Here is a 27,622-nt window from a genome sequence, read left to right as displayed (position 1 = left end):
TCTATTTTTTACACACTTTTTAATCTCTGTATCCAAAAATAACGGGACACTACTAATAAAATAGAGGGAGTATTAAATAATTTGCAAGTAAATTAGATTAGATGACCAAGATGAAGTGAGGGGACCACAAATTTGGATGGGTGATGGATGAACAAATATAAATAAATAAATAAATATAGAATCTTTTCATATGTATATGTATGGTGTCCGATAATGATATGTAGATACTATTTAAAGAATATGGGGGTCGCAAGTTGCAGGCTTACATCACTACTTTACACTTTAAGCACCAGCAATAATATATACTATAAAATTAAAATTAGAAAGAGAGAGAGAGAGAGGAAGAAGAAGATAAATTGTGTTGTGTATGTATAGTGTATGCATGAGCAGATGAAGTAGTAAGGGAGTGAGTTCAAACTTTGTAATAGAATCTCAAAGTCAACGGTAGTGACTTGGTCCTAATTACAGGCTGAGAGTAAAAACTAAGAAATAAGAATATTTGTAACGATAAGTAGTTAATGTCTTTTGGATTAGAGTTATTCGTAGCATGATCTTTAAATTTTTTTATTTACTTATGTAATTTATTAAAAATATAAAATAAAAATAAGAATCTTCCTTTTTCGTTGTTCCATTCAGTCACCAGAAAATCTTTTTCATATTCAAAATATTTCAAATACTCCCTCCATCCACCAAAAATACCAAAAATAGTCTTAGAAATGGACAATACGTGTTTTAATGAAAATGGTTTAGTTTATAGTAAGTGGAGAAAAAATCTCACTTTAAAGGTAGTGTTAATAATAATAATTAATTATATTCATGAGTTGAAAAATGGACCCACCATGTAATAAAAAGTTTTCAAAAATGAAAAAAGATTAATTTTTGTGAACTTCCCAAAATAACAAAAAGAGATTATTTTTTGTGGACGGATGTAGTACTATTATTTTTGCAATAATATTATGTGAAGCTATTGTCCAGCCAAGCCTCTTTCAGCCACTTTTAGCCGCTTTCAGAAAAAAAGAAAAAAAATACAGACAAATGTCACAATTTTTGAACTTTTTATTTTCTTTCAATAACATCACTCTGAATATTTATGTAAATTAGTACTCCCTCTGTCCCAAATGAAATGTTCTATTTTTTTTTGGCACGGAGATTAAGAAATGTGTATAAAGTAGATAAAGTGAGTTGGTGGAAATTATTTAAATATTAAGTATAGAGAGAGTGTGTATTGCCAAAAAAGGAAACAAGACATTTCGTTTGGAACAGCCCAAAAAGGAAAACAGAACATTTCTTTTGGGACGGAGGGAGTACATGATATTTCAATGTTTTTTCCAATAATATCGTAAAGTTATGGTATTTGCTAGTATTTACAAGTAGTCATGGAATCATATGAACTAATTAGCGAAAAAATTTGGAATCCTACTCAGACATTTTATTTTATGTGAATGGAGGTAATAATCGTAGAGAGAGAGAGAGTCGTAATCGTGGGGTCCAAAGGCGTAGCGTTTGCATAAAAGAGATTCTTCCCCACATTCGGCCGACCTCTCATTGCAATTTGCATTTTGGCGTCATTTTTTGAGCTACAAACAAATTCAAGAAACAGAGTTTTCTGTTAGTTTTTTGGAGGATACTCCAACACACAAACCTATGGTTGTACTGTTAAGTATTAACCCCAAAAAGATTCATTAATTCATCATCTTCTCCTGTTGCTCTGCTCTGCGCCGCACACTCACTGTGAGTACACATCTTTTCTTCCTTTTAACTCATGAATAAAACACAAAGCAATTCTGAAATGCATTTCTGCTTGCAGTTGCAAAGAAATTTTTACTGATGATGTTTGTGACAGTCGGTTTCTGGAGGACGAGGAAGTTCCTCTTCTGGATTGTTCTGGAAGCATGGAGGAGGTCTGAGGATTCCTGATCATGGGAGATGATGCTTCCTTCAAACCTAAAACCATGTTGGAAGACAGAGACACCACCACCAATCTTGATTTCTCTACCATGGATGATCTCTTGTATGATGGATTCTGGTTACAGACTAGTGATGAATCCAACTTCTGGCAGCCTGCTGCAACTGATTTGAACCCTTCTTTCTTGTTTCCTTGTTCAGAGACCACACAAAAACCCAACCCACCTTTTACCTTCCCAGGAATGGACGGGAATGGAGCCTCCATCCCTTCGGTTTCTCTGGGCCAATCCACTGATTTCCTGTTTGAAGAGACTGAAGTGAGCAAGAGGGTGTGGGTGGCGCCAAGCAGGAACCCGACCCGCTCTGTCTCGGTGAGGAAGAAGCTGGTGCAGGCTGTCAACCACCTCAAGGATTCCATAAGGGAGAGCGATGTCCTCGTTCAAATCTGGGTTCCTGTCAAGAGAGGGGGCAAACAAGTCCTCACAACTAATAACCAACCCTTTTCGCTCAATCCAAACTGCAAGAACCTTGCAGAGTATAGGGACGTTTCCCGGAATTACCACTTTGCAGCAGATGAGGACTCCAAGGAGTCCACTGGCTTGCCCGGTCGCGTCTTCTTGAAGAAGTTGCCTGATTGGACTCCGGATGTTCAGTACTTCAAACGAGAGGAGTACCCGCGCAAGAATCATGCCCAGCAGTGTGATGTCAGAGGATCACTCGCGCTTCCAGTTTTTGAACGAGGTAGCGGCAAGTGCTTGGGTGTGGTTGAAATCGTCACCACCAGTCTCAAGGTCAATTATCGCCCCGAACTTGAGAATGTCTGCAAAGCTCTAGAGGTGATGCATTGCTTTGCTTTGTGTTACTATTCTCTCTTCTATCTATCTACCATGCAGAATCATAAATTTGCTCTCTCTGACTGCAGGCTGTTGATTTGAAGAGTTCAGATATATTGCAACAAGGTCCACCCAATATAGAGGTATTAGATGAACTATTTTTCCATATATAAACAGAAAAAATGAATTAAAAAACAAAAAATGCATTCCTAATACAGAATCAGTGATCATACCAGGACTGCAACGAGTCGTACCAATCCGTGCTGATGGAGATCAGGAACGTGTTGAGATGCGTATGCGACACACATAGGTTGCCGTTGGCACAGACATGGGCTCCATGCGTTCAACAAGGCAAAGGGGGTTGCCGGCACTCGGATGAGAACTACACACATTGTGTTTCGACACTGGACTCCGCCTGCTACGTTGCTGAAGAAGAGGTTGCAGGCTTCCATGAGGCCTGCTCTGAGTATCACTTGCTCAAAGGTGAAGGCATTGCCGGGAAAGCTTTCCTGACAAATCAGCCTTGTTTCTCGCCGGACATCACGGAGTTTAGCAAAACAGAATATCCCTTAGCGCATCACGCCCGGGTGTTTAGGTTGCACGCTGCTGTAGCAATACGGCTCAGGAGTACGTACACAGGGGCTGCTGATTTCGTTCTCGAGTTCTTCTTGCCCATAAACTGCAGAGAACCCGAAGATCAGAGACAGATGCTCGACTCATTATCATCTGTAGTGGAACGAACTTGCCACAGCTTGCGTGTAGTAACAGATCAGGAGTTGGCTCGGGAAACATCAGCTAGAGAAACATGCAGTATTTTATCCGGCAGATCGGATGATGGAAAACGGCCAAGGTTAGACTCGAAAGAAGCACCTTCATCCTGGATTACACAAATGATGGACCCCCAGCTCAAGGGCAAAAGAGTTGCTGTTGCTTCGGGTTATGAGAAGGAGGAACCGGGAGAGTTCAACGTGACGACCCAGTGGGATAAGTCGGGTGCGCCAGCTTTTCTGGAGCAGGACTCTGGATCGAAAGATGGCAGTGGAAGCTTCTTCTTTTCGAGTGGACCTCTTCCAGCTGGTGCTAAAATAAGCACAGAAAAGAGAAGAACAAAGACTGAGAAGAATATTAGTTTGCAAGTACTCAGGCAATATTTTGCTGGGAGCCTAAAAGATGCTGCCAAGAACATTGGAGGTGATGAGTTACTAGCAATCTCTAATAAATATGCATCACGATAATCTTAAATATCTGTTCCATCTCACTAAAGTTTGTTATAATGATGCAGTGTGCCCAACCACCTTGAAAAGGATATGCAGGCAGCATGGGATAACTCGATGGCCTTCTCGGAAGATCAAGAAAGTTGGCCATTCATTGAGGAAACTTCAACTTGTGATAGACTCAGTCCAGGGCACCGAGGGGTCCATTCAGCTGAGTTCGTTCTACAACAACTTTCCAGAGCTCAGCTCTCCAAATGCACCAGAAACGAGCCACTTACCAACATCGACAGTGGGTGGTGAGCTGCAACAAGGAAACAATCAGCCCGAGGGTACTTTGTTAAGTCCTGCAACTACTTCCTCTGGCAGCCACAGTTCCAGTTCGAGTTACTGCTGTTCTACTGGGGTGAAGCAGTCGTCCCTCCCAGTCAACGGCTCAAGCAGCGGAGATGCCTTATCAGCACAACAGAATGAAGGGATGCTCAAAAGAGCACGGAGTGATGCAGAATTACATCAGTTAAGCCAAGAGGATACAAAGCTTCTCGTTCGATCATACAGCCAGAAGATTTTCAGTGACCATGCCTCAAATGAGGCTCCACCTGTGCCAAAAACTAGCAGCAAGGCTCAAGATGTGGGCTATTTTAGAGTAAAAGCTGCTTTGGGCGAGGAGAAGATTCGTCTCACTCTGCAACCACACTGGGGATTCAGAGAGTTGCAGCAAGAGGTGTTGAGGCGTTTCAACATAGACAATGGCAGCAGAGTTGATCTTAAATATCTGGATGATGACTCTGAATGGGTGCTCTTAACCTGCGATGCTGATCTTGAAGAATGTAAGGATATACACACATCGTTGAAGAGCAGAACAATTAGACTCTCTCTAAATCAAGCCTATTATCATCCTAGTCTTGGAAGCTCATTTGGTAGTAATGGCCCCTTCTGAAGTTTTTCTTACCATGAATAAGAATGTCAGACAACGAACGAGAATGGGTGTAACAGGCTGTAATAGTAGGAATGCATACAGAATGGCAACTATTTCATGGCCATCTTAGTATTCTGTAGACTAGTTAAGTGAGATAGCGATGCTAGATATTCGCTATCTCAGAGTGACATGACTGTGTCTTCGTACAATATTTCTTTCTTAAGCAGTGCAATTGTTACTTGTGTACCATAATATGTACAAAGAGTTTCTCAAGGATTTATTTGAAGCCTCTGCACATTCTGTTGTTTTTCCTTTCCATGTTATTTCTGCATAAAATACAAGTCCATGCTTCTTTCTTTTTCTCATCCAGAACAAAATAAATACTACACAAAGTAATACCAAAGTAACAATCTGCTGCTGGGAGCCTGAGATAGATAGGCCAACTTTGCTATCAAATATAGAAACAAAAATCTGGTATATATTAGGAATTCTTGCTTTTTTTTCCTAATTAGATCCATCCTGGTAAAAATGCAACTGGAAGGAAACATCATCAAACTGTCAACATCTCTTTACTTTTTTACAGCTACGGAAAGGATAGAAGAATAGTAATCGTGCTGAACCTTCCAAGCAGATAAGGACAACAGCGGGGTTCCATTCCAAACAACGAGTATACCTTCCTACTGACATACTGGCGAAGGAGATCTTCTGACGATGAAGCTTGCTTGATGCATAGATGGCTCTCTCAGCTCCGTCTCAAGCTTTGCCCGAACAATATCAAAATTTGCAAATGTTTCCTCAAATGAATCTCAAGGCATTTGTTGAGACTTGAGACATTTATCATCTTCCTTAAAACACCATTGTGGGTTATCACCTGAAAATGATTGTCCTGTTCCAGACAATGGTCTTTGACTATTAACACGCACTGCAGAGAAAGATTGTCTCTTTAAATTAGATAACCATCACATGGTGATTGCGGTTTTTAAGCGCTCTAAGTAAAGTTTCATAATTCTCCACTGTGATTATACCTGGTTAGAGCCGCAAGCAGAGCCAATTGAGGAGAGATGTATGGTGATCATCTCTATGCTTGATTGTGGTTCAGCCGAGATAAATAACAATGGACCTCAAGTATCAAGACATTTAAAAAGGAGCATTCAAATCATCGAGGAAGCCATTCTTCTGGGCTAGTGATAAGTTACTGTGACCCCAGCCTTTCTGCACCCGCTTCAAAGTTTTCAACGCCATAGTACTTCCATCATCTCTGTCAAAAAGACCGGGTAGAAAAATGACGTTGAGATGCCACTAGAAAATGTAACAGATACTGAATGTAAACAGTAAGTGAAATGCGTGCGAAAATAGAAAATATGAAAAACAGTAAGTGACACCCCAAGAGCCAAGTACTTCAATAAACAGGAATTCCAGAGAAGAGTATACAAAGAAGTTACAATGCCAGTTTGACATTCATACCTGTGCAGAATAGTTTGCCAATCACTGCCACTGTCTTTATGTTGTCTGCCATGATTTAACTGTTTGTCATCTTTGTGAACCATAGTTTTAACCTCAACGTTGGAACCCATTGCAAGCATTCTTTCTGTCAGTTCATTAACCTCATGTTTATTTCCCTTGCTGAGTAAATAATCAATCACAGGCATGAACAATGCAGGATCAAATCTACAACCACGCTGCACCATTTTCTTAAGAATATCATGAGCATGATCAAACTTCTCATTGACGCATAGTTTGTCAATGAGATCTTTGTAAGAAAAACTGCCCAAGTCAAAGCATCTTTCTATTGCAGCCTCAAATAATTGCTTAGCTTCCAAGATTTCCCCTCCAAGAAGCAACTCATTGAACATCAAAGTATAAAGTACTTCCTTGTGACCACACACACTGATTGCAATCTCAAACACATCTTGTGCTGGTCTGAACTCCCCAGTCCTGCAGAAGGTTTTGATTAACGATTTGTAAGAATTCAAATTAGGTGTTACTCCTTTCTGCAGCATCTCATCTAAAATGAAAGCAGCTTCTTCGCTTCTTTGTCCCTCGCATAGAGAATTAAGAATAATATTGTAAGTGCTAACATTTGGAGAAACACCTCTCTCCTTCATCTCATCCAACTGGCCAAACATCTCATATATTTGATTTGCAACACCAAGCCCAAATATTAGGCAATTGTAAGTGCGCAATGTCTTGTTGCAACCTTTTCTCTCCATGTCTTTGAGAACCTGAAATGCAGATGATATCTTGCCTCTCTTACACAAGTTATATAGGAAAATATCATAGACAGTTGAATCGGGATACAAGTTTCTCCCCAACATCTCTGTAAACTTCTTTTTAGCTTCCTCTAGCCGTCCATCCCTGCACAATCCTTTTATGATTGTCGAATATGTAATCAAGTCAGGCAAGCATTTCTTCCTATTTTCATCTACTAGGCCTATGTATGAGTTTCCTAAGTTACCAAGAGCAGCACTTCCATGAGTCCACATCTCACTCGCAATTTCAACTGCTTTATCAACATTTCCACTTCTACACAAACCATCAATCACAATATTGCAGCTCACAGTATCCAATCCATCGCCTCGTTCATTCATCTTCTGCATTAACCTCTCCGCTTCTGCTGTTCTACCTTCTCTCCACAGGCTGTGTAGCAGTATATTGTAAGTGTAAGCATTTGGGGAACATCCAGCTCTAATCATCTCATTTAGAATTTTATTGGCCTCAACGTTCCTTCCTTTCCTGCAATACCCCTGGAGCAACGCGCTATAAGTAGTTACATCAGGGGAAACTCCTCCAGTTATCATCAAACTAACAACTCTCCTTGCATCTGCAAGCATGCCATTTTTACATAAGCCGTTAATTAAAATGTTGTATGAGTATGCATTTGGTTGCACTCCATCATTAACCATCCCTTTAAGAACTGCTTGAGCCTCAAACAGTTTGCTAGTTCTCACCAAACCCAACAGCCATATGTTATAACTCTCCACGCTCGAGAAAATAGCATCTCTTTTCATAGATATAACTAGAGCTTCTGCTTCTGCTGACATCCCTTCCCTGTAAAAGCCATCCAACATCAAGTTATATGTCACAGCATTAGGCATTGGCAATCCCAACTCGCTCGTCTGCATATCCCTGAATATCCTAGACGCCTCCAAAATCTTCCCAGCTTTGCAGAGAGCAGATATCCTAGTGTTAAAGGTAACAACATTTGGAGACAAGCCATCCTCTTTCATCCTCTCCACCAATCTCTCAGCTTCATCATCTTTACCCTCTTTACAAAACCCTGAAATGAACGTATTGTATATCACTGCAGTGGGGACCAAAGCCATCGTCTTCATCAAATCCAGAAGCTCCAAACCTTTATCAACGAGCCCATCTCGACAATACCCACGTGCCAAAATTCCGAAAGTGTACTCATTAGGCTGACAATCTCTATCCGGCATTCTATCAAACAAGTGGCGGGCATCCTCCAAACGACCCGCGTCGCACAAGGTTCCAATCAAGAGATTAAAAGTATAAGTTTGGAGCTTGACCTTGGAAAAGATTATATCTTTATAGAGCCAGGATACGTAATTAGGGCAATTTTGTTTAATCGAAGCTCGAATTAACAAATTGTAGAGGAGAATGGAGGGCGGTGCTCGGGCCAAACGGGCCCGAAGAGACTGAAACTGAGAAAAGGCCTGCTGAACACGGCCAGCCTCGGCCAACATCTTGACGAAGGAATACAAAGCATGATGCGGCGGCGTGGGGAAGAGGAGGAGATGGCGGTGGAGATAGTCGACTTGAGAGAACATGTGGGCGCGGATGAGAATGGGGACGATGAGAGAGAGTGTGTGCTGGGAAAAGGAGCAATCTTTAATATTGCTGGCGAGGGTGCGCTTGAAGAGAAGCCATGCCAGCTGCGGATTGTCGGAGTTTCGGAGCACAGCTTTGGCCACCATTTTCGCTTGTTCCATTGCTCGACTCGCTCAAGTGCCGCCTGCAGTGCACTCACACTATTTTTATTTAGCCACTGCAATAATCCAATTTCATAATTTCTCATCTCTCTTTCTCTCGCCGGCAATCGTCGCTGTTGAAGTTCCGACGCCCATATCTCACCGCGACGGTTCAATCTCTAGTTTCATTTTTCTTATTGTTTTTTCGGTTTAAGGCCTTTCTAAAATTTCAATTTCCTTTTTTTCTTGGAAAACAAAAAATGGTCAAAATTTAAAATACACACCTCCATAACTTATCTATCAAAAATATCCACTTTCACAAAACATATATCAACCATATCCAACTCATAATTAATGCCAAAACTACCATTTAACAAATCCTCTACATATTCATCATAATACAATTCCATGTTCAAATTAGAAATAGTCTATGAAGACTTATCAGGCCCAACATGCTTCCGTAACACTTCGAAAATAATTCAAAACATAAATCAACATTATACCTTTCGCCGAATGGTCACCTTCAGGAGTCAGTTCTCGTCGCGTTTTACGGACCTTCTGCCCTCCAGGCTTCGTCCAACCACGCACTCGCAAGAGATGGTTGCAACCTTCCTCCTTCACTGTGTTTCGACGTCTAATACTTTGTTGATAAATGAAAAGAAAATTTTCTACTAAACCGGAAAGTTGAGCGAAAACAAAACGTTTATAGAGTAATTATAAAATACTTAATTTATTTCATAAAATTCTCCATCAGTGAGGAGACAAACTTGTTTAGCTACTCATTGGTAGCTAATACTTGTATACATAAAATTAAAAAAAACTAAAACTAAAAAATGAAAAACTTTGAAAACATAAATTTAAAATTACAAAGATAATTTTCTAGAGAGAGAGTGTGGTGTGTGAAAGAGTTGTGAATTTTTCGATGATCTCTTCCTCTCCAGAGCTCGGGTTTATATAGAGGTTTGAGACCCTCTATAATTGCTTGGTGGTTGGCCTCGGATTCTTTCTTCGTGGCCAGCTAACTTAGATAGTGACGGCTACCTTCTTTTGTCGGCCATGATTGCCGACACCAGTTAGTGCCTTCACATGGGGCTGCACCTTCCTTTTATCTTTTGTGATAATGGTTGGTGAGGTCCAGCTACTTTTTCTTCCACTCAGCTTTGTTTCCTGCTTTCGGTGAGTGGTGCTTTCTTGGTCCCATACTTCAGCTGATAATGCTGTGAGGGGCCTGCAACTTTTCCACCATCATTTGTCTTCTTTTGATGAGTGGAACTCCTGTAGAATTACCCACCTTGATCAGTGGGTAGTTGGTCCGCATTATTATCCACCCACTTTCGTCGTTTTTCTTTTAGTGGGTGGTCCTCCTGTCCTGAGTCACATGACTCCATTTTCTTTGTCGGGCCCTTTACTTTTTTGGTGCCCGCGGTGCTCATTCATGTGGAGTCTTGTGCTCCTCATATTCGTCGGACCGGAACTTCTTCTTGTTAGGCTTTGGGAAGAAGCCCTTTCCGAACTCCGGTTCCTTCTGCGTGGGACATTCCGCGCAGATATGATCTATCTAATGGCCTAGATGGGCCATGTTGCAGAACTTGTGACAGGTTTCTTTGCTTCCCGCCACCTTGTTGCGCCAGAGAGTGCCTTTTTTCTTCGAAGGCCTTCTTCGCGAAGCTCGTGGTTTTCCCTGTCATAGTATTTAACAGGAACGATCCAAGTCCTGCATTATGAGAGAACTTGAATTGGTACTTTACTTTGTCCATCTCCGTGAGACAGACCCATAGTCCCCATGCACGTCTTGTGGAGATTTGATCCTCTGTAAAAGTGGTGACGATGGAGATCTGGTGATCTGGTGCCTTAATTCTGTTTAAGGCCTCCGTGTCGGGTCTCCGAAGCTTAATGAAATGAAAAGCTTCATGATTCCCTTAGCCTGCTAGTTCTGGAGCTGCACTGAGAAAATATAACACCAGAACGTCTCCTCTGTTTAGAGACGGATTGTTCGACCAAGCATCATAGACTGTTTCTTGGATCCACCTTGGTAGACCCTTGATTTCGCTGAATGCTAGTGATATAGTATAAACTGAGGCTAGTGCCCCAAATTCATACCATTCCTTGACCTCCTGAGGATTGGCTCCGGTGGTCATCCAAACACGAGGATATTTTCCTTTAACATCAACTCGGCTGTATCTCAGATTGATACCTTTTCTGGTATTGATCTTCTCCCATCTGGACTGGTACATCTGCCAAACATGAGATATTTCAATAATATTAATATCAATCTTAGATTTGCCTGTCATTGGCCTAAGACTGATCTCTCCCTCTTTTACCCCAGAGGTGGAGGGTTGACATATTGGTTCGGGCAGTGAAGCCTTAGCAACATCTTTTTCTCGAGGATCCAGTTTTGACACCTTAGCCTCAGAACTTGTGCTAGGGGTACTTGAATCCCCTGCTACCGGTAATCCGGCCGGTACGGTAATGCCTGCTTCGATCATGGGGGCCATGATCCTGCGCAGGAGCGGCTTGTGGGTTGCCTCATTAAAACTTATCATCTTTTTGAGACATTCTCGTATACGGTTAGACACTTTGGATTCATCATCCGATTGTATCCTTCCCGCTTGTTTGGCATGGAGTAAGTACTCTTGCCATTCTTGTTGTAGCATCTCCAGGTTTTCCAGGAGCTGCCTCTGGTTATCCATGATGGTGTCAACCTCAGTTGGCTCCATCCCTTGTTAAGAAATCTGCAAGGACATTTTCATCAGATTTCAAAATGACAATATCAAAATCATAATATTGACATTAAGCTTGCCATCTAAGTAATCTAGCCTTTTCAGGTTTAGATTCTATTTTCTTGGTTAAGAAAGCCTTAACATTATTGTTATTGACTTTCAAAATAAATTTCTTTGCAAGTAGAAACAACGACCATTTTTTAAACGCCTTTCTAACTGCATAGAACTCCTTCTCGTTGATGTGCCATCGCACAGCTTCACTGTCGGAAAAGAGACCGCTACAGTATCTGCATGGTTCTTCTCCATAAGGGGTGATCTTTGTGAGCACGGCTGCCCACCAGAAATCACTCGCGTCGGTGTAGAGGACCAGGTCATCCTCGTCTTGTGGTATTGAAAGTTTTGGGAGATTTTTGCAAATCTCGTTCAACTTCTTCATACCCTCCCGATGCTCATCCTTCCATATGAATGGAACATCTTTCTTCAGTAGTGGACTGAAGATTTTCCTTTGCTCTGCAAGATTCTTAATAAACATTCCTGCAAAGTTAACAACTCCGAGAAAGTTTTGGAGCTGCTTCTTTTCCTTGAGATCCTCCGGGAAATTCTGGACATTTTCCACAATATGGTATTGTAGAATTATTCCAGATTCATCGATCTCAATCCCCAGAAACTCCATCTTCTGGGTGGCTATGACTGCCTTATTTTCAGACAGCACTAATCCTTCTTGTTGACAAACATCCGCAAAGATCTCCAGATGTCTGACATGTTCATGAATGTTCTTTGATGCAATAAGAATGTCATCAATATAAACAAACATAAACGAAGAATAATCCTTGAAGAGATTATCCATCTTTCTTTGGAATATCTGAGGCGCGTTGGCTAACCCCATTGGCATGACATTCCAGACATAATGTCCTTGTGGAGTGTAAACTTCTTACTCCCTTCCTCCATGCGAATCTGGTAAAATCCTGATTTGCAATCGAACTTTGAGAATACCTTTGCACGTCTGATGCAGTTGATAAGGTGTTCTCTGCTCGGGATGAAATATCCGTCAAACTCAAGAATATCATTAATCCCTTTGTAATTAATGACCAATCTTGGCTTTCCTCGCTTGATCTCCCCATGATTTCTCACCAGAAATCCTGGACTGCTGTAGGGTGATCTTCCTTGTTCGATCAGCTTCAAATCAAGGTGCTCCTTGATTATACTCCTCATATCATGTTGATCTTGAGTGTTTCATCAGGATAGGTCTGAACCTTACGAACTCATGCTCCTTTCCAGTTTTAACTTTCAAGGAAGCTTCGAGCTGGTTCTTGTCCCACCATGCCAAAGGATTCTCGTGGTAACACTTCTGGATCCTCCTTTTGACGTCAGCTATGGACACCTGTTCTTCTTCCTTAATATCTTTATGTGATATCAAGGAGACTTTGAGGATTTGTATTTCCTCCTTGGAGAGGTCTGGGAATCCCTCAATTCTGCATTTGAGCAGAACATCACTGAATCTCCGTTGATCCTTCATTTGTGGTCTCCGGAGTCTGCCATCATCACCACGCTTGCTGCGGAATTTTAATGGCATCGAGCGATTAAAAGCTCCTTCGAGCCTTTGCACAATGATCTTGTGGTCACAATTGGTTGTGAACACTAGCCTCCTTGCCTCATTGTCTTGTGTGTATCGCTTGAAGGTTTGCAGAAAATTATTTTCGAATAATATATCTGCTCCGGTATCATGGAAATAGATTGGTGGAGTCTTGACCTTGTACCAAGGTGTTTGTCCAGCTCGACCGATCAATATTTCTGTCTGTTTTACTCCTTTTGATAGGAGCAAAATCTTATTGGAGAAATCGCGTCCTGCAATTCGAGGTAGTTTTTCTTCGACTCCTTCTGGGAAAACTCCTCGTTTTGCTGTGCAAATTCCTCCTCCTGAATCCACGTAAGCAGCAAAATATTCTGCTTTGAATTCCTCGTATAACATCCCTACCGAGATGTAAATCGAGAATGGACTTGTCATTGGATCATCACTTTTTTGTTGCCGATTGTGATCTCCATTCCTCTTTCTTTCCATGACCATGGTGTATATCTGTCAAGGAAATTGCGTCCTAAGATTAGGACATCAGCTTCTTGTCCGGCTTGGCCTTCGACTTGGATTTCAAAACCGCCGACCTTCAGTATTCCGATATATCGGTTGCTCTCTGGATTCGCCAAATAATACAACGTGTCGCAAGAAAACTGTGTTTTCTTGTTGGTTGTATCAAATCTTGTGGAAACTCTTCTCCATCCTTCGGGACATTTGAGCTTAACTCTTAGGGGTGAGCATTCGGTTATATGGTTCGGTTTTTGCTAAAATCAAACCAAACCATATTTTAGTTCGGTTTAAAAAAAAACCGAACCGAACCGAATTAACCGAACAAACCGAACCGAATTAACCGAAATTTTTATAATTAAAACCGAACCGAACCGAAAAAACCGAATTAATCCGAAGAAAACCGAAATTTTCGAAAAAAAACCGAAAAAACCGAAATTTTCGGAAAAAAAACCAAAAATTCCAAAAAAAAAAACTATAAAATTAAAAAATATTAGAAGTTAGATATTATAAAATTATAATTAAAATATTATATATATATATATATATTTATATATATATTATAAATATAATTCGGTTTTTCGGTTTTGTTCGGTTTTAAAAAATCCGAACCGAACCGAACCGAAAAACCGAAATTTTATGAAAAAAAATAGAACCGAACCGAAAAACCGAACCATATTTTAAATTTTCGGTTTGGATCGGTTCGGTTATTCGGTTTCGGATTTTTTGCTCACCCCTATTAACTCTCATGTCTGGAGCTGGTGTTTCCTGAATCGCTCTTCTCTCATAGGAATGAGAAAAACTCCTTGTTATAGGCCCTGACGTTAGCCTATTTCCGTGGAATGATAGCCTTGGTGCTCCCAATCTGAGACTTTGATCGTGGTTTAGCACCTGCTTGTCTCCTACTTCGATATCGATTTCCCTAATCTGGGGAATTTCCACTCGGTTCGGATTGACTGCCTTGGCTACTTCTTTGAATATTTCTGGTATCTCAATAAATTCCTTTCCCAGAAATAATTCTGTGTGGTGGGAATTCGATAGGGCATACGATACTTGATATGTAAGCGAGTATGGCCTATTTCCTCCCGTCATAAGATCCTTCCTCTTGTAGTCCTGATAGAGTGTCAGAGCTCGGCTGAAGGATGAATCCTGTAGATTATAAGCGATTTGTGGATATAACTCGGTTATAATTTTCTTGGCATAAAGATTGCCTGAGAAAGCTCCCAGAATTGCATATTTTGCATCCCTGATCCTCTTGTCGCAGAGTGCAACATCAATCGGTATATCTGTTCCAGGTGACAGGGCAGATTTGATTACCAACTGAATTGCTCCAATATGAATCCATTTCATCGTACTGGCGACTTCTGGCTTCATTTTTGTGAGATCCCGCCGTATATCTTCAGCTGGAACAAGTTGGATCTCCACCTGGTTGCTTGTAATCTCGATTGGAAGCGCCAATTCTCGACTGGTAACGCCGAAATAGACATGATGCCTCCTTTTGAATGGACTCAAGCTGTGTAGAACTTGATTCATTCTCCCGCTTGAAAACCCTTGGTATGTTTGTACCTCCTCGGTTTTCTTCTTGAGTTTTTTCACGAGCTTCTTCACCACCTCTTCTTGTGGAATCAGAAAATGGCTGGTAAATCCTTTCTGATCCTCCTTCTGAGTGTGGAAAACCTCGTTCTCTTCTTTAGTCTGACTCGTCTCCGGTTGATCCATCGGTCAAATTCAAATCTTCAGAGCTAAAGACTTCTTCCTATTCGTATATACTCTCGTCAGAGGATATATCTTCAAACTGATACACAGGTATCAATTCCTGGTGATAGAGAGCGTCTTCGATATCCGGTGTGGATTTGAATTTTCTTACCCCTCTTTTCTCGTTATTTGGGCAATTGGTAGAAATATGCCCCTTTGCACCGCACGTCCAGCAGTTGCAATCTTTGAAACTTTCATTTGTTTTGGCTTGGGTACGCCTGAAAGTTTTTCTCGCCGAGATTCTTTTTGGGATGAGAACCGGCTCCTTGATGGTCTGCTCCGTTGGCCTGATTTGTAGGAGCGTGCCTTCTGTTTGGTCCACATAGTTCTTGGCTTCCAAGAACTTCTCCTTGATCTTCTTTCATAGGGTTGGTACCTATGTTTCTTTCTGCTCTTCCGTTGATACAGCAACTCAGCTCCAATCTCTGTTGGAAGATCAATGTTGGCGCACATCAATGGAGATCTTTTATTGAGTCTTCTCAATTTCTTGAGATTTCTCTGGTCCGCCGCCTTTTGGCACCATTCGGACAGCTTCCTGTGGACATATAACATCCTTCTTGATGCACTATCAAGTGGATATTCTCCCGGTGATACGTACTCGTTGATGAGCATCCCCCTCCATGGATTCGAAAACTTTGTGAAAAAGAGGTCCTTGGCAGTCTGATCATCAACGACCCCCATATGGACATGTAGGGCGTACATGCGCAGAAATTCATCGAGAGCTTTTAGCTCTAGCACAGCCAATCTCAGATTGTAAAGTGCCTGTCGATATTTTTTGCGCTTCTCCTCTGCTGATCCTTCGAAAAAACCCATTCCAAGAAAATGGATCTTAATCTGTTGGGTGGCCAATTCAAGGATTTCAGAGACTGATGTTTTGGTGAACAACTCATTCTTCTCATTTGTTGCCGCTTTATCCCAGAATTGTTTTGCCATTCCGGCAAAACTTGCCTCGAAGATTTTGACAAATTCTTCTTTGTCATATTCTATCGTGGCAATCACGATCTTCATTGCTGAAGCCCATTCATCGATGAGACCTTCCCAATCTTTGAAACTGGCTTCATCGAGGTTGAGAATCAATCCATAGGGATGGATTGGTTCAAGTGTGGCCTTTCCTACAGGAGTATCCCGCATCTGAGGCCGGCGTCGTCTGGTTCATTGATATTGGCTCGAATCTTCTTGAGCCCCATCTCTTTTAGACGACTCTGCTTGTGGATGCTCCGTTTTGGGCACCTCTCCTTCTTGGTTCATCTTTAGATCCACCATATTTAAGTTAGCAAATGATTCTGCTAACTCTTGTAGATCTTCTAATCCGATTCGATCAAGGTTATTCATGTTGTTTCCCTTTCACGATTCGGATTATGTCCTCTGGCCGCAACTCTTTGGGTGCTGCATCAAGTGGTAGTGGATACGTCGGGTCTTTGGACCATTTATTCCGAATTTTTCTGGAACATGGTTTTCGTCGTTCGATGTCCTCCACTATTTTCTGGATATCATGCAAGAGGTTTAAGATTTCCTCTTGTTTGAGTGATATCTGCTTTATCTCCACCGGTAGATTGTATAGCTTGATGCCATAGTATTCCACCGTTCTCTGGATCTCCCGCAAGTTGACGTTGTCGGAAGAGTTTGGCTCGATCTTTTGGTAGCTTAGATAAGCTACTCCTGCTTTGTCCTTCGGTTCCATCAATTATGTAATTGATGAGGTTGACTCTGGCTCGTCTGTTTGCCGATTTGGCTTCGGCATTCTCCAGTAGGGCATCAAGATATCCCTGGACGTTCGTAATATTCTCACGAACAGTCTCCTCGTCCTCGGTAATATGATCATAAGGGATCGCCAATACCATCATAATTCGCCTAGTAGGCGATTAGTCTCTCTTTCCAAATATTGGAAAGATATCCTATATACAAGACATCTCGGACACTCGTCCGAATCCATTCAAATTCTAATGGAGTCTCCTCCCATATAGGTTAATTATAAAATAAATTAAATATAATATAATTCCTCTATAAAAACCCGCTCTGATACCAATTTTGAAAGCGCGGATTAATGTATAAGATAAAGTATTAAGAGAGATATAGTATAAGGGTAGGAATGGTATTTCACTATGAAGTGGGTATTTTTCATAGATGTTTTATATAGGTGGGTATATTTGATAGATGTATTATAGAAGTGGGTATTAAAAACCATTTGCCCAACAAAAAATCTTCCATTTCAGTAAAATTGAAAATTTAAATAAAGCTAATTGTTAATTATTTGATCTCGACTAGCTGGCAAAGTGGCAAGTGAAAACTAACTTCACTTGACAAATATATTTTTGTGTCAATCCCTCTAAATTATCACTTTGCTTAATAATAATTGAATTAATAATAATAAATATTATATATGATTAACTTTATTTGTTAGGGTTGTAGTGGGCAAATTTCGTATAACTATTTTAATAAATATTTGTGGCCCATTAGCTAGTTCAATTAAAAAGGTCAAATTAATTTCAATTAAATTGGCCCACATGCTAGGTCATCAGGTCAATTCCGAATGCAAGATCATTAAGGCTCATCGACCCAAATTCTAGAGAGGGCAGCGATTTGAGGAAGAAGACAGAAACTAATTAGGGATATCGACTTCACAAATATCGGAATAACTAGGATTGAGGAAGACGTGTCAGTAAAACCCTAGCCGTCAGGCTATCACGATATAAATAAAGATCAATTAGGTCAATAGACGCATCCAATAATTCACACTTCAACATGTTATCTCCACCTTCTTTCCCCACTCGCACTGTTATGTCTCCATGCTTTCAACCTTAGGTTTTCCGATGACCAGATCAGCCGGGACGACCCGACGGCCCCAGCTCATTGCTCAATCGCCCTTCAACCTTGTCGACCAGATCAACCCGATTTACTCTTTCTTTTACTTTCAATATGATATTTCTTAATATTGTTTACTGACTTGAGCGTCGGAGGCCCTTCCATCGACACTCCCACCGGTGCTCTAAGAAGGGCTCTAACATTGTTCGTGTTTCAGGTTGCTAGTGGCCATCGTACCGGACGACCCCGACGTCCTTATCCGTAGTTGTTGAATCTATCCCCAACAAGGGTATGTTTACTTTGATGAATAAGTTTATGATGGAAAAAGAAGGGAGAATAAAAATTTATGCATTTTGTCTAAAAAAAAAATAAAAAATTATGTATTTAAATATCTCATTTTTTTCTCATATTTTATACAAAAAATAAGTTCACCATTTTTTCTTTCTTTTTTCACTTCAAAGAGGGATAATAGTATCCCTCCATTTTTGCTCATTAAAGTGAAAATAAGAACGGAAAAATAACAAATTTCTCTTTTGTATAAAATATGAAAAAAAAAGAAATATTTTTGTTATTCCTCTTATTTCTCATGATAAATTTATCTTCAAAGTAAATGCACCCCTTATAGAACTGACAAACTGAAGTAAATATATTACGTTTTCTAAATTTTCAAAAAAAAAAGGCACATCCTTGAAACAAAAACAAAAGGGGTAATTGCCCCTAAATACATTATCTTTCCCCATTTTCTGGAATTACACATTACCTTTAAAATCCGCCTCATAATACATAACATTTTTTTTTGAAATTGCACATGGTCAGCCAACCACCAAACGTGAAAATGATGTGGACGCCAGAAACGCCACATATACACGCCGAAAAAAAAAATTTGATGTGGCAGCCATGCAGGAAATTACACTTTTTTGGTTCCTATTAAATTCTAATTTTTCACATTTTAGATCAAACCCACTTGTTTCCCTAAATTTAAAATCTGCCCACATCAAATTACACAATTCAATTGTGGAAATTGCCCTAAACTTCTCTAACTGAGATTACACTTCAATTCTGCGACGGGGAGAGGCTCGTTCCACTTCAATCTGCCCTAATCTGGGTTCGACGGCACATCAGAGTTCATTTGCAGAGGCTCGTTCCTTTGGCACGACTCCAGCACACGAACAAGATGAGGAGAGGCAATTCCCATGATTGAATTGTGTAATCTGATGTGGCGGATTTTAAATTTAGGGAAATAAGTGGGTTTGGCCTAAAATATGAAAAATTAGAATTTAATAGGGTAAAAAAGTGTAATTTTCTACATGACTGCCACATCAATTAATTTTTAATTTTTAATTTTTATTTTCGGGATGTATATGTGACGTTTCCAACGTCCACGTCATTTTCACGTTTGGTGGTTGGCTAACCATGTACAATTTCAAAAAAAAAAGATTATGTATTATGAGGCGGATTTTAAAGGTAGCGTGCAATTTTAGAAAATAAGGAAATGTAATGTATTTAGGGGCAATTATCCCAAAACAAAACATAAAAATGCAGATTGAGAAGATCAAATACTGTTCATTGCAGACAATCAATCTATATATACATAGCTAGTAACAAAAACTGCTATGCTCAATCCAAATTCAAACTATCAACTACAAAAACCAAACCCAAACACTAGCTGAGTTTAGCAGCAGCGGCCGGACTCCTCCCAAATTGAATCACCACTGCCTTTCCTTTAAATACGTAACCATTTACCGCGCTCTGCACTTTCCCCCAGTCACGGCTCAGTATGCGTAAAACCAAATCACAGAAGAAAGGAAGCAATGCCGGGAAAACATACCAGAGCATTTCGAGCAAGCTCGACTGTTGGGAATGTGATGAAAGCTTGGCCCCTCATTCTTCCTTCCTAAAACAACACCACTTTCAATTCAGATGCATGTAAATGCATAGGAGAGTGAGATCTTGTATTTGTATGTATTCACTAATATATCTCACCTGCATTAACTTCACAATAAGATTGGACTTGGCAGCATCAACGCTCCCGAAAAATGATCCTGCAACAGAGTGAGTTCAAACTGCAGTAACTGCTTGAGGAGAAAAGACATGTATTGACTCACGTTTATGGATAGAGTTGTTGAGCACAGAATAGTGTCACTGCTATTACGGAAGTATAATGAAAGGAGCAAGGAGACAGACTAAACTAACCAAATATAAAGTAGAAGTCATCAACAACCACATCTTTGGCCAAGTTCTTGATGTACAACACAGGAGTAGGATCACCAGCAGTATAATTCTGTTCATTGGAGTCAATAGATGTCAAGTATGAGAAAGCAAGTGCTCGTTCACGTGCAATTTGAACTACCCAATGAACAATTATTGGTAATACTGGCAAAGCACAAGCACATATAACCTATTTATTCCTCCAGTCTCCACAAACAGTTCAGACTTTTTGCAGGATTATATAAAAAAGTCCTTTGCATATTGCATTCATGTAGCCATTTTTCTAAAAGATTTTAGGATTCGTCGTAGAGATAGATTTGATGGCCTGTACGGTTCTGGAGAAGTAAGACAGTAGAAGGAAAGTAATGAAGGATATAATACCTTAAATTTTGGGAGTGACAAGATTTCCTCTGGAGGCAATTTTCCACTATTTAGTTCCTCTAAAGTTGCAAAAGTTTCCCGAGCAGAAGATTCAGGGATTGGTTCTTGCAACTCCTTTGCAGAGTCATATTCCTGTAGCTCAGGTTGATTCTGCTTCTGTGTTATTCTTATCTGCCAAGCATGTTAAAACCACTACAATATAAGCCTTTGCAAAGGGGAATAAGTCTCGAATACATTATACCAGAGATCAATGGTTGCAAGTTGCAACCTGCAACACAGGGTTTTTCTTTTTTATTATAGGCTTCTCCTTGGGAACTAATGCAACTTCTTTCAATCCAACAGCCTCATGAGCCACATCCTTGTCAACAGCAGGTCCAACAATTGCTTGTCGCCTGGCACGCTTTCGATTAGGTCTAGCCTCTCGTCCGACTTCCTAAACCATATGTGAAGGATTAAATAATTTGCATGTTACACCACAGACTGCTAAAAACATTGCCTAAAGAAGTCTAAATAGTAAAAAGTTGGCAGAGAACAGGTCAGCAGACATCCCAAGTTCAGAAAGCATAAAAATGCATTAAAACCAAAATGTAGTTATTAAAAATAATTATATAATGCATATACTTGTCTATCGATTCTCAATCAAAATTCACTCTCTAGTCTACTCACACAGAGGAGACCTCATAACAGGACAATGTCCTTGAGTTGAACTTTCAGTTATGACCCTGTACTAAGAAGATGAGTATACGAGGTAAAAGCAATAGCCATAGGATCACCTCATCTGAAGACTCCATTTCTGACTCACTACTAGACAAATATTCCATGTTAGACTCCATGGGTGGTGGAGGAGGAGGTGGTGGTGCTGATGGAAATTCTGGAAGAGGTGGAGTAGGTAATGCCTTCCGGAATGGAGCGGGAATATTCATTTTGTTCATCAAATGTAAAACCTGTATTCCGGAATATATAGAAAAGAAGATGTTATAAATATCTGGTGCTGTACATGAGAGAGATAGAGAGGCAAAAAATTACACCGACCTGAGTGTAAAATCGGGGAACTGCAATAAGAGCATTTACAATGTTTGTGAGGATGTTACCGTCAGGTGGTGGATATGCATATCTGTATCAGAAATTGGTTGTTTGAACTAGTCAGTAGGCTGTAGGCTGCTACAAAGACATGGATGGCATATTCAGTAAAGACTGCTTCAAGCAAACCAAACACCTTCCAGAAATTAGAGGCATGCAAACAAAGCCAGACTATATAGTCCTAAAATATGAAAACAGAATTCAGCTAGAAGTTGAAGAAAGAACGGCAGAATCAATATGAAAAAGGACAAAAACCATAACTCCCAAAAGCACAGAGAGTAAAACATACTCAAGGTGGGGTGGAAATGGATATTCGATACCGAGTTTTTGTGCAATTGGTTCGCTAGCATGTGAAATACTCCCGGTATAGTGATGGCTAGGAGCAGAAGCATCTTTCACCATAGAGGAAGCATCCTTCCTAACCTCTCTTTCATTATCTTGTTGCTTAGTCCCCTCAACAACTTTACTAGCTCTCTCTACAGACATGACTTTACCAAGAAATCGTAACCTGAGACCAATAAATACAATTTGGGATATGAATCACACTAGCCGAAATTAATGAGATGATTATGAATTATGAAATACCCATGTAGCTGCTTCTGGGCTTGGTATGCTGACATTCCATCCTTGAAATCAACAAAAGCGCAATTTTTCACCCTACGCACAAGAATGATGCACAGTTTTGAGTTGAAAAGTAAATAAAAATCCCAAAAGAGAGTTTGCAAACTAAAATAAAAGGAGAAGAAGAGCGAAAACAGCATCAATTTCAAATTGCGATACAAAATAGAGCGAGAAGCATTCAACCACCAATAGATTGAATGCTAAGCTGAAGAGAATACACAGAAAGGCAACCCACCGTCCATGAGAAAAGGGGCGGACAGAAGAGGCGCCGTAGTGAGAAAAGAGTCGGGTAAGAGTATCGTGAGGAATGGCCTCCGGGAGATGCCGAACCAGCAGCGTAGCTGCCGATGACGATGACTCCTCGCCGGAATTCCACATTAATTGATGGGTCATCGGCTGCGGCGCCTCCGCCATGATTCGAAAAAAGCCGCTTGCTTCAGTGGTGGAAATTTTTGAACTTGGATTCTGGGCTTCCTCTCCCACTGGGGAAAGAATTGACACTCTCTCCTCCCAATAATCTTCTCAGTGATCAACAACACTCTGAAATTCTTACTTAAAATCCTGCTCCTCAATCCTTTGGGATGTAAGGTTTACAAGATGTAATTTTTTAATTTATCAAAAATCGATATCTTTTGTTTGAATAATTTTTTTAGGTCGTGTGATTAATGATTAGGAGGGTAAAGAAATCGCAGTGTTCATCTCAATAAATTGATTATATAAGTAAACTCGTTAAATAATTTAACTTAAAAATATAAAATTATTAATTAGATACAATTTATATTTCTACAAATCTCTGACAAATTTTGTTACTTAAAAAGAATGAATATATTATGTTATTATGAATAAAATAATTTCAATTTAAAGAGTTTATGCTGATTAATTTAAGCTTGAACGAATTCTTAAGCAGAAAATTATTCAATTCGATAATAAACGAATCAAATTTGAACAAGATAGTATTCGGCTTTACTCGATCACTCACCTATTAACAATGGATAATGTTGAAATTGAAACAAAGTGCAAGTAGTGGAGAAAATAAATCGTAATCCATAGTCCGAGCTTCATAAAAAAAGGATAGAGCTGAAATTGAAATTCCATTTTCATATATAGAAAAGAAGTGATGTATCAAAACACACATGGTTTTCTTGAGTATGAACTTTCAACAAAGGCTCCGTTCTCTTTGTGGAAAAATGGTGAAAAACAAATAATTTCCCTCATTTTTCATTTTTTTTATGTATTCTTTTTGTTAGTAAACTTTCCTCGGGCGGGAGGGAAAATTTTCTTGAGCAGCCATTTTTCCCACATTTTCATCCCAAATCATGATAATATTATCATGACTTATAGATGTGATAAAATTTTTCCATAATATCTATTTTCTTGATCTTCCAATTTTGCCCTTAACACATCTACAATTTGACAATTTTGTCCTACCACAAAACCCCCAGATTTCTCGCTATTTCCATCCCCAAATCTAGCATCCATTTCTTTGGCGATTCTCTCAACTCACCATGGAAGACGTAGGAAATTGTCGATTTGTTTCAGGCATCCATTTTTGAGGTAGTGTGACCGGCGATTCGCTCCTCCATACTTGTCTATTGCACTCATTATTCTGGTATTTTCCGAATTTGCGATTTCGTTCGTGTGTTTGCTAGTTTGTGATGATATTAGGGTTTCAAAATTTCAGTTTCCTGATTATTTACGGAACAATAGATAAGAGGAATCTGCTTCTTGCAAGCCAAATTAACAATCCATAAAAGCTGTAGTATTTGCGATGTATTAGAAATTAAATGGAGTTGTCTATTCGGGGCATTTGTGAAAGTAACTCCTCTATGTAATTAAGAGTGAGGTCAACTGTTTAATCAAAATAATTAATAAGAGTGAGCCAATACTAGCAATTAGAAGAAATCTCAATTTTGATTGTGTTCGTCCCAATAAGTGAAAGTGGAAAACATGGCTCTGTTTTTGCTTCACTTCTTACAAAACTAGTGCGTAACCCGTCGAAATTCGACGGGAAACCACTTTATATTATAATTATTATTGTACATTATTTTTTATTATTATTGTATATTATTTTTTTATTATAGCATATAAAATGATCTTTATATAAATTATTTTTAAATTTTAATTTTATTTGATCAAAACAAATTGCTGGTACAGTTCAAGCATTTTTGCTTGTTAGAATACGTTTACTTTGATGGATAAATTTATCAATGGAAAAGAATAGATAACAAAAATTTATGTCTTTAAATATCTCTTTTCTTTTCCCACGTTTTACATAAAAGATAAGCGCATCATTTTTTCTTCATTATTTTCACTTCAAAGATGGATAACATTATCACACCGAAAATGGAGAGATTATATTATCCATCCTTGAAGTGAAAATAAGGAAGGAAAAATAGTGAACTGATCTTTTGTGTAAAATGTGGGAGAATAAATGAGACATTTAAAGACATAAATTATCCATCTTTTTTCATGGATAAATTCATCCATCAAAGTAAACGCACCCTTATATGTTAGTTTTTTTGTTGAAAGTTAAAATAGATTGCATTTTTATATAAATTTTTATTTGATGAAAATTTCATAAAAAGTTGATGTGAGGTTGGAGATTTTAGGAAAGTAATAAGAAAAAGATTTAGCTTTATTTGACATAAAATATAATGAAGGATTGACACATCGTATTTTTTGTTAATCGTATACAGGAAAGATTTACTAATTTTATAGGAGTGTAATTTATATAAATTGATAGACAAAATTTAAGATCACATTTTATATATGAACATCATCTCATTCGAATCTTACAAAACTTTTGAGCATTATCTTGTCTATAGCTTGAAATATCACATTTGACTTTTGTACGTCGAACTTTAATCATTATCTTATCTGAAGCTTGTTATATGAGATTTTGCTTATGAGTATCATCTCATATGCAACTTGAAAAGATAAAACTTGACTTGTAAGCATCATCTCATTTGGAGCTCGTAAGACCATAACAGAGTTGTGAGAATCATCTCGTGTGGAGCTTGAAAGACCGTAACTGACTTGTGAGCATCATCTCGTGTGGAGCTTGAAAGGCCATAACTGATTTGTGAGCATCATCTCGTCTATAGTTTGATAGACCACAGCTGAGTTCTAAGCATCACTGATTTGGAACTTGAAAGATTGGAGATGAGTGCTAAGAATTATCTTATTTAAAGTTTCAAAAGCCATAATCAAGTTATGAACATCATTTTGTTTAGAACATGACAAACCACATCTAATTTGTGACCATCATATTGTTTTGAGCCAAAATACTCATAAGACCATAACTGACTTATGAGCATCATTTCATATAGAGTTTGAAAGACTATAATTGAATTGTAAACATCATCTCGTCCATAGTTTGATAGATTGGAGAATGATCAAAATACTAACTTGTGGGAGTGTGGTATTTCACGGAACCAACACCTAAACTACCAAGTGAAAAATGTAAGCTATACCTAGTGTGGATGATCGGAAAGAGCAAAGTAACGATCGGAGAATTGAGCACGAGAGAAAAATATAACTGTTGTATTCAAAAGTGAATGATAGCGTAAATACAAGACACGAGCTCATGCTCTATTTATAGAGTGTATGGAAGGGTAAAATAGTAAAATCGGTGCTAGCGCATGCATTTGGCGTGATCGAAGGGCATATCAGGAATTCCGTCTTTACGCGGGAGGTTTCCCGCATTTCTGGTGACTCCGTCAACGGAGATGACTTCTCTGACGAAGATGACTTCTCTGGCGACGTAGACTTCTCTGACGAAGAGTGATTTCTCTGGTGGCGTAGATTTCTCTGACGAAGATGACTTCTCTGGTGGGTGAAATTTCTCTGGTAAGAATGATTCTTCTGACCAGCTTGACTCCTCTGGTGAGGATGGTTTCTCTGATGGGTATACTTATTTTGTCATATTCGTCCCACTGATGAGGTCGATTCCTCTGATCTGTATCCTTTCCCTATTCTGCACATATTACTCCTCATCAACCACTCCCCCCTCTAGTCTGGTTGAACCGTATATTCTTCGCGTTCAACCAATGGAGTATTGTGAAGACCAACACTAGGCTATTTTCCTTGATCCTCTTTGGTGTTTTTGTTACTCCCACCCCTGGTCTGGCTAGTTCACTCTAGCATAGTGCAACTAGTCAGAGGATTCGCCCGCGTGGATGATGTCACCTGCATTAAATGCCTGCCCGATCTACAGTGCTTTTCCCGTACCCCGAGGTTACTTTTTAACCTTTGCAACCTTTCGCCTCCCCGTAGGGATTTTCAGCCGTTGATTCATTTCCATAGGGCACGTGTCGTCCATCCCGTATGTTGGTAGTTGCCCGCGTACATTTTTACTTAGTCGATTCGAACTCCCGTTTTTCACTATTCTTCTTCTCCGATTTTCTCGAACTCCTTCATCTACAAATTCCGGCGATTCTCCCTCCTGTTCCGGCGTACCTTCAACGACCCTTCCGCTCCGGTATTTACAGTCAAACCTTATTTGACCTAGGTAATTCGCATACCCTCCTCTCCCAATTCTTGTGATTAGTTGTAGCGTAGTGGTGTAATTATTGGTGCTCTGACTGAGCGTGCTAGAAACCCTAGGATTGACATTTCCGATGATGGCCTCCACTTCCGCTCCTCAACCCTCGCGTTCGCCTTCTCCTTCTTCCCGAACTTCTTCATCTTCCTCTCCCCAACTCCAGGATCTTGATAACTTCCCTTCCCCCTCTGCCTCTTATGACTCTCAAACTGTCCCCAGTTCTTCTCAGCCTAAGAAAAGGGGTAAGAAGACCCCCCAACCCCCAAAGCGTGTTCCTGAATCCCTCCTTGGCGTCGCGGCGGTTAAGAAATTGGAGAGCAAATGTCGACACCCCGAAGGTTTAAAATTCGAGGCCTTCTCTAAAGGTTCAACACCTCCCGAGAGCCTTCGCCACCCCAGGGTAATAGTCATCTGGCAAGCCCAAATAGACGCTGGCCTAAGGCTTCCTCCTCCTACCCTTCTGGTTGATGTCTGCAACCATTTTCGTATCCCTTTTTTTCAAGTCGCTCCCTCTGCCATCCGAAGACTATACGCCTTCCATATCCTTTGCCGAGCCCACGGTGTTAAGGACACCGCCAAACTGTTCTGTCAGACCCAATCTCTTCGTATGCAGGGCAATCCCTTGTATAGCTTTGCGG

The 27,622-nt window shown here is 39.9% G+C and overlaps 3 protein-coding genes across 7 annotated transcripts; 1 reads left to right on the top strand and 2 right to left on the bottom strand.

Annotated features, from left to right (window-relative positions):
* Window positions 1-1,421: 1,421 nt before the first annotated feature.
* Window positions 1,422-5,163, top strand: LOC130989195 (protein NLP2-like). 4 transcript variants are annotated; one of them, XM_057913136.1, is made up of 6 exons: window positions 1,459-1,731; window positions 1,844-2,011; window positions 2,107-2,741; window positions 2,828-2,881; window positions 2,975-3,929; window positions 4,021-5,163. In XM_057913136.1, the coding sequence occupies exons 3-6, from the start codon at window positions 2,148-2,150 to the stop codon at window positions 4,887-4,889; spliced, it is 2,472 nt and encodes an 823-aa protein (XP_057769119.1). In that variant the 5' UTR covers window positions 1,459-1,731; window positions 1,844-2,011; window positions 2,107-2,147; the 3' UTR covers window positions 4,890-5,163. The 4 variants fall into 4 exon arrangements, with proteins under 4 accessions (XP_057769118.1, XP_057769117.1, XP_057769119.1 ...); XM_057913137.1 differs by having other exon boundaries at window positions 1,808-2,011; XM_057913135.1 differs by having other exon boundaries at window positions 1,422-1,731; window positions 1,808-2,741.
* A 136-nt stretch (window positions 5,164-5,299) lies between these two features.
* LOC130989194 (pentatricopeptide repeat-containing protein At2g17140) lies at window positions 5,300-9,022 on the bottom strand. 2 transcript variants are annotated; one of them, XM_057913133.1, is made up of 3 exons: window positions 6,333-9,022; window positions 5,894-6,126; window positions 5,300-5,790 (listed from the first exon to the last, which is right to left on the bottom strand). In XM_057913133.1, the coding sequence occupies exons 1-2, from the start codon at window positions 8,816-8,818 to the stop codon at window positions 6,006-6,008; spliced, it is 2,607 nt and encodes an 868-aa protein (XP_057769116.1). In that variant the 5' UTR covers window positions 8,819-9,022; the 3' UTR covers window positions 5,300-5,790; window positions 5,894-6,005. The 2 variants fall into 2 exon arrangements, with proteins under 2 accessions (XP_057769116.1, XP_057769115.1); XM_057913132.1 differs by having other exon boundaries at window positions 5,894-9,022.
* Window positions 9,023-19,694: 10,672 nt separating this feature from the next.
* On the bottom strand, window positions 19,695-23,129 carry LOC130989193 (U11/U12 small nuclear ribonucleoprotein 65 kDa protein). Its single transcript, XM_057913131.1, has 11 exons — window positions 22,677-23,129; window positions 22,406-22,477; window positions 22,110-22,328; window positions 21,773-21,854; window positions 21,514-21,684; window positions 21,009-21,173; window positions 20,741-20,911; window positions 20,345-20,432; window positions 20,135-20,193; window positions 19,980-20,045; window positions 19,695-19,900 (listed from the first exon to the last, which is right to left on the bottom strand). Exons 1-11 carry the CDS (start codon window positions 22,853-22,855, stop codon window positions 19,814-19,816), a joined length of 1,359 nt encoding a protein of 452 aa, XP_057769114.1. The 5' UTR covers window positions 22,856-23,129; the 3' UTR covers window positions 19,695-19,813.
* Window positions 23,130-27,622: the final 4,493 nt, after the last annotated feature.

Source organism: Salvia miltiorrhiza, chromosome 6 (assembly GCF_028751815.1).
Source record: "Salvia miltiorrhiza cultivar Shanhuang (shh) chromosome 6, IMPLAD_Smil_shh, whole genome shotgun sequence".
Taxonomy (NCBI): domain Eukaryota; kingdom Viridiplantae; phylum Streptophyta; class Magnoliopsida; order Lamiales; family Lamiaceae; genus Salvia; species Salvia miltiorrhiza.
The sequence above is the reverse complement of the archived record's forward strand: the minus strand, read 5'-3'. Positions and strand labels throughout refer to the sequence as shown.

Coding starts and splice junctions, on each gene's coding strand:
- LOC130989195 (XM_057913135.1), top strand. CDS start 1,920: ATGGGAGATGATGCTTCCTTCAAACCTAAAACCATGTTGGAAGACAGA. Junction 2,742..2,827: donor ATGTCTGCAAAGCTCTAGAG/GTGATGCATTGC, acceptor CTCTGACTGCAG/GCTGTTGATTTGAAGAGTTC. Junction 3,930..4,020: donor TGCTGCCAAGAACATTGGAG/GTGATGAGTTAC, acceptor ATAATGATGCAG/TGTGCCCAACCACCTTGAAA.
- LOC130989194 (XM_057913132.1), bottom strand. CDS start 8,818: ATGGAACAAGCGAAAATGGTGGCCAAAGCTGTGCTCCGAAACTCCGAC.
- LOC130989193 (XM_057913131.1), bottom strand. CDS start 22,855: ATGGCGGAGGCGCCGCAGCCGATGACCCATCAATTAATGTGGAATTCC. Junction 22,478..22,676: donor CGCCCCTTTTCTCATGGACG/GTGGGTTGCCTT, acceptor TCTTGTGCGTAG/GGTGAAAAATTGCGCTTTTG. Junction 21,855..22,109: donor CCATTTCCACCCCACCTTGA/GTATGTTTTACT, acceptor TTTCTGATACAG/ATATGCATATCCACCACCTG.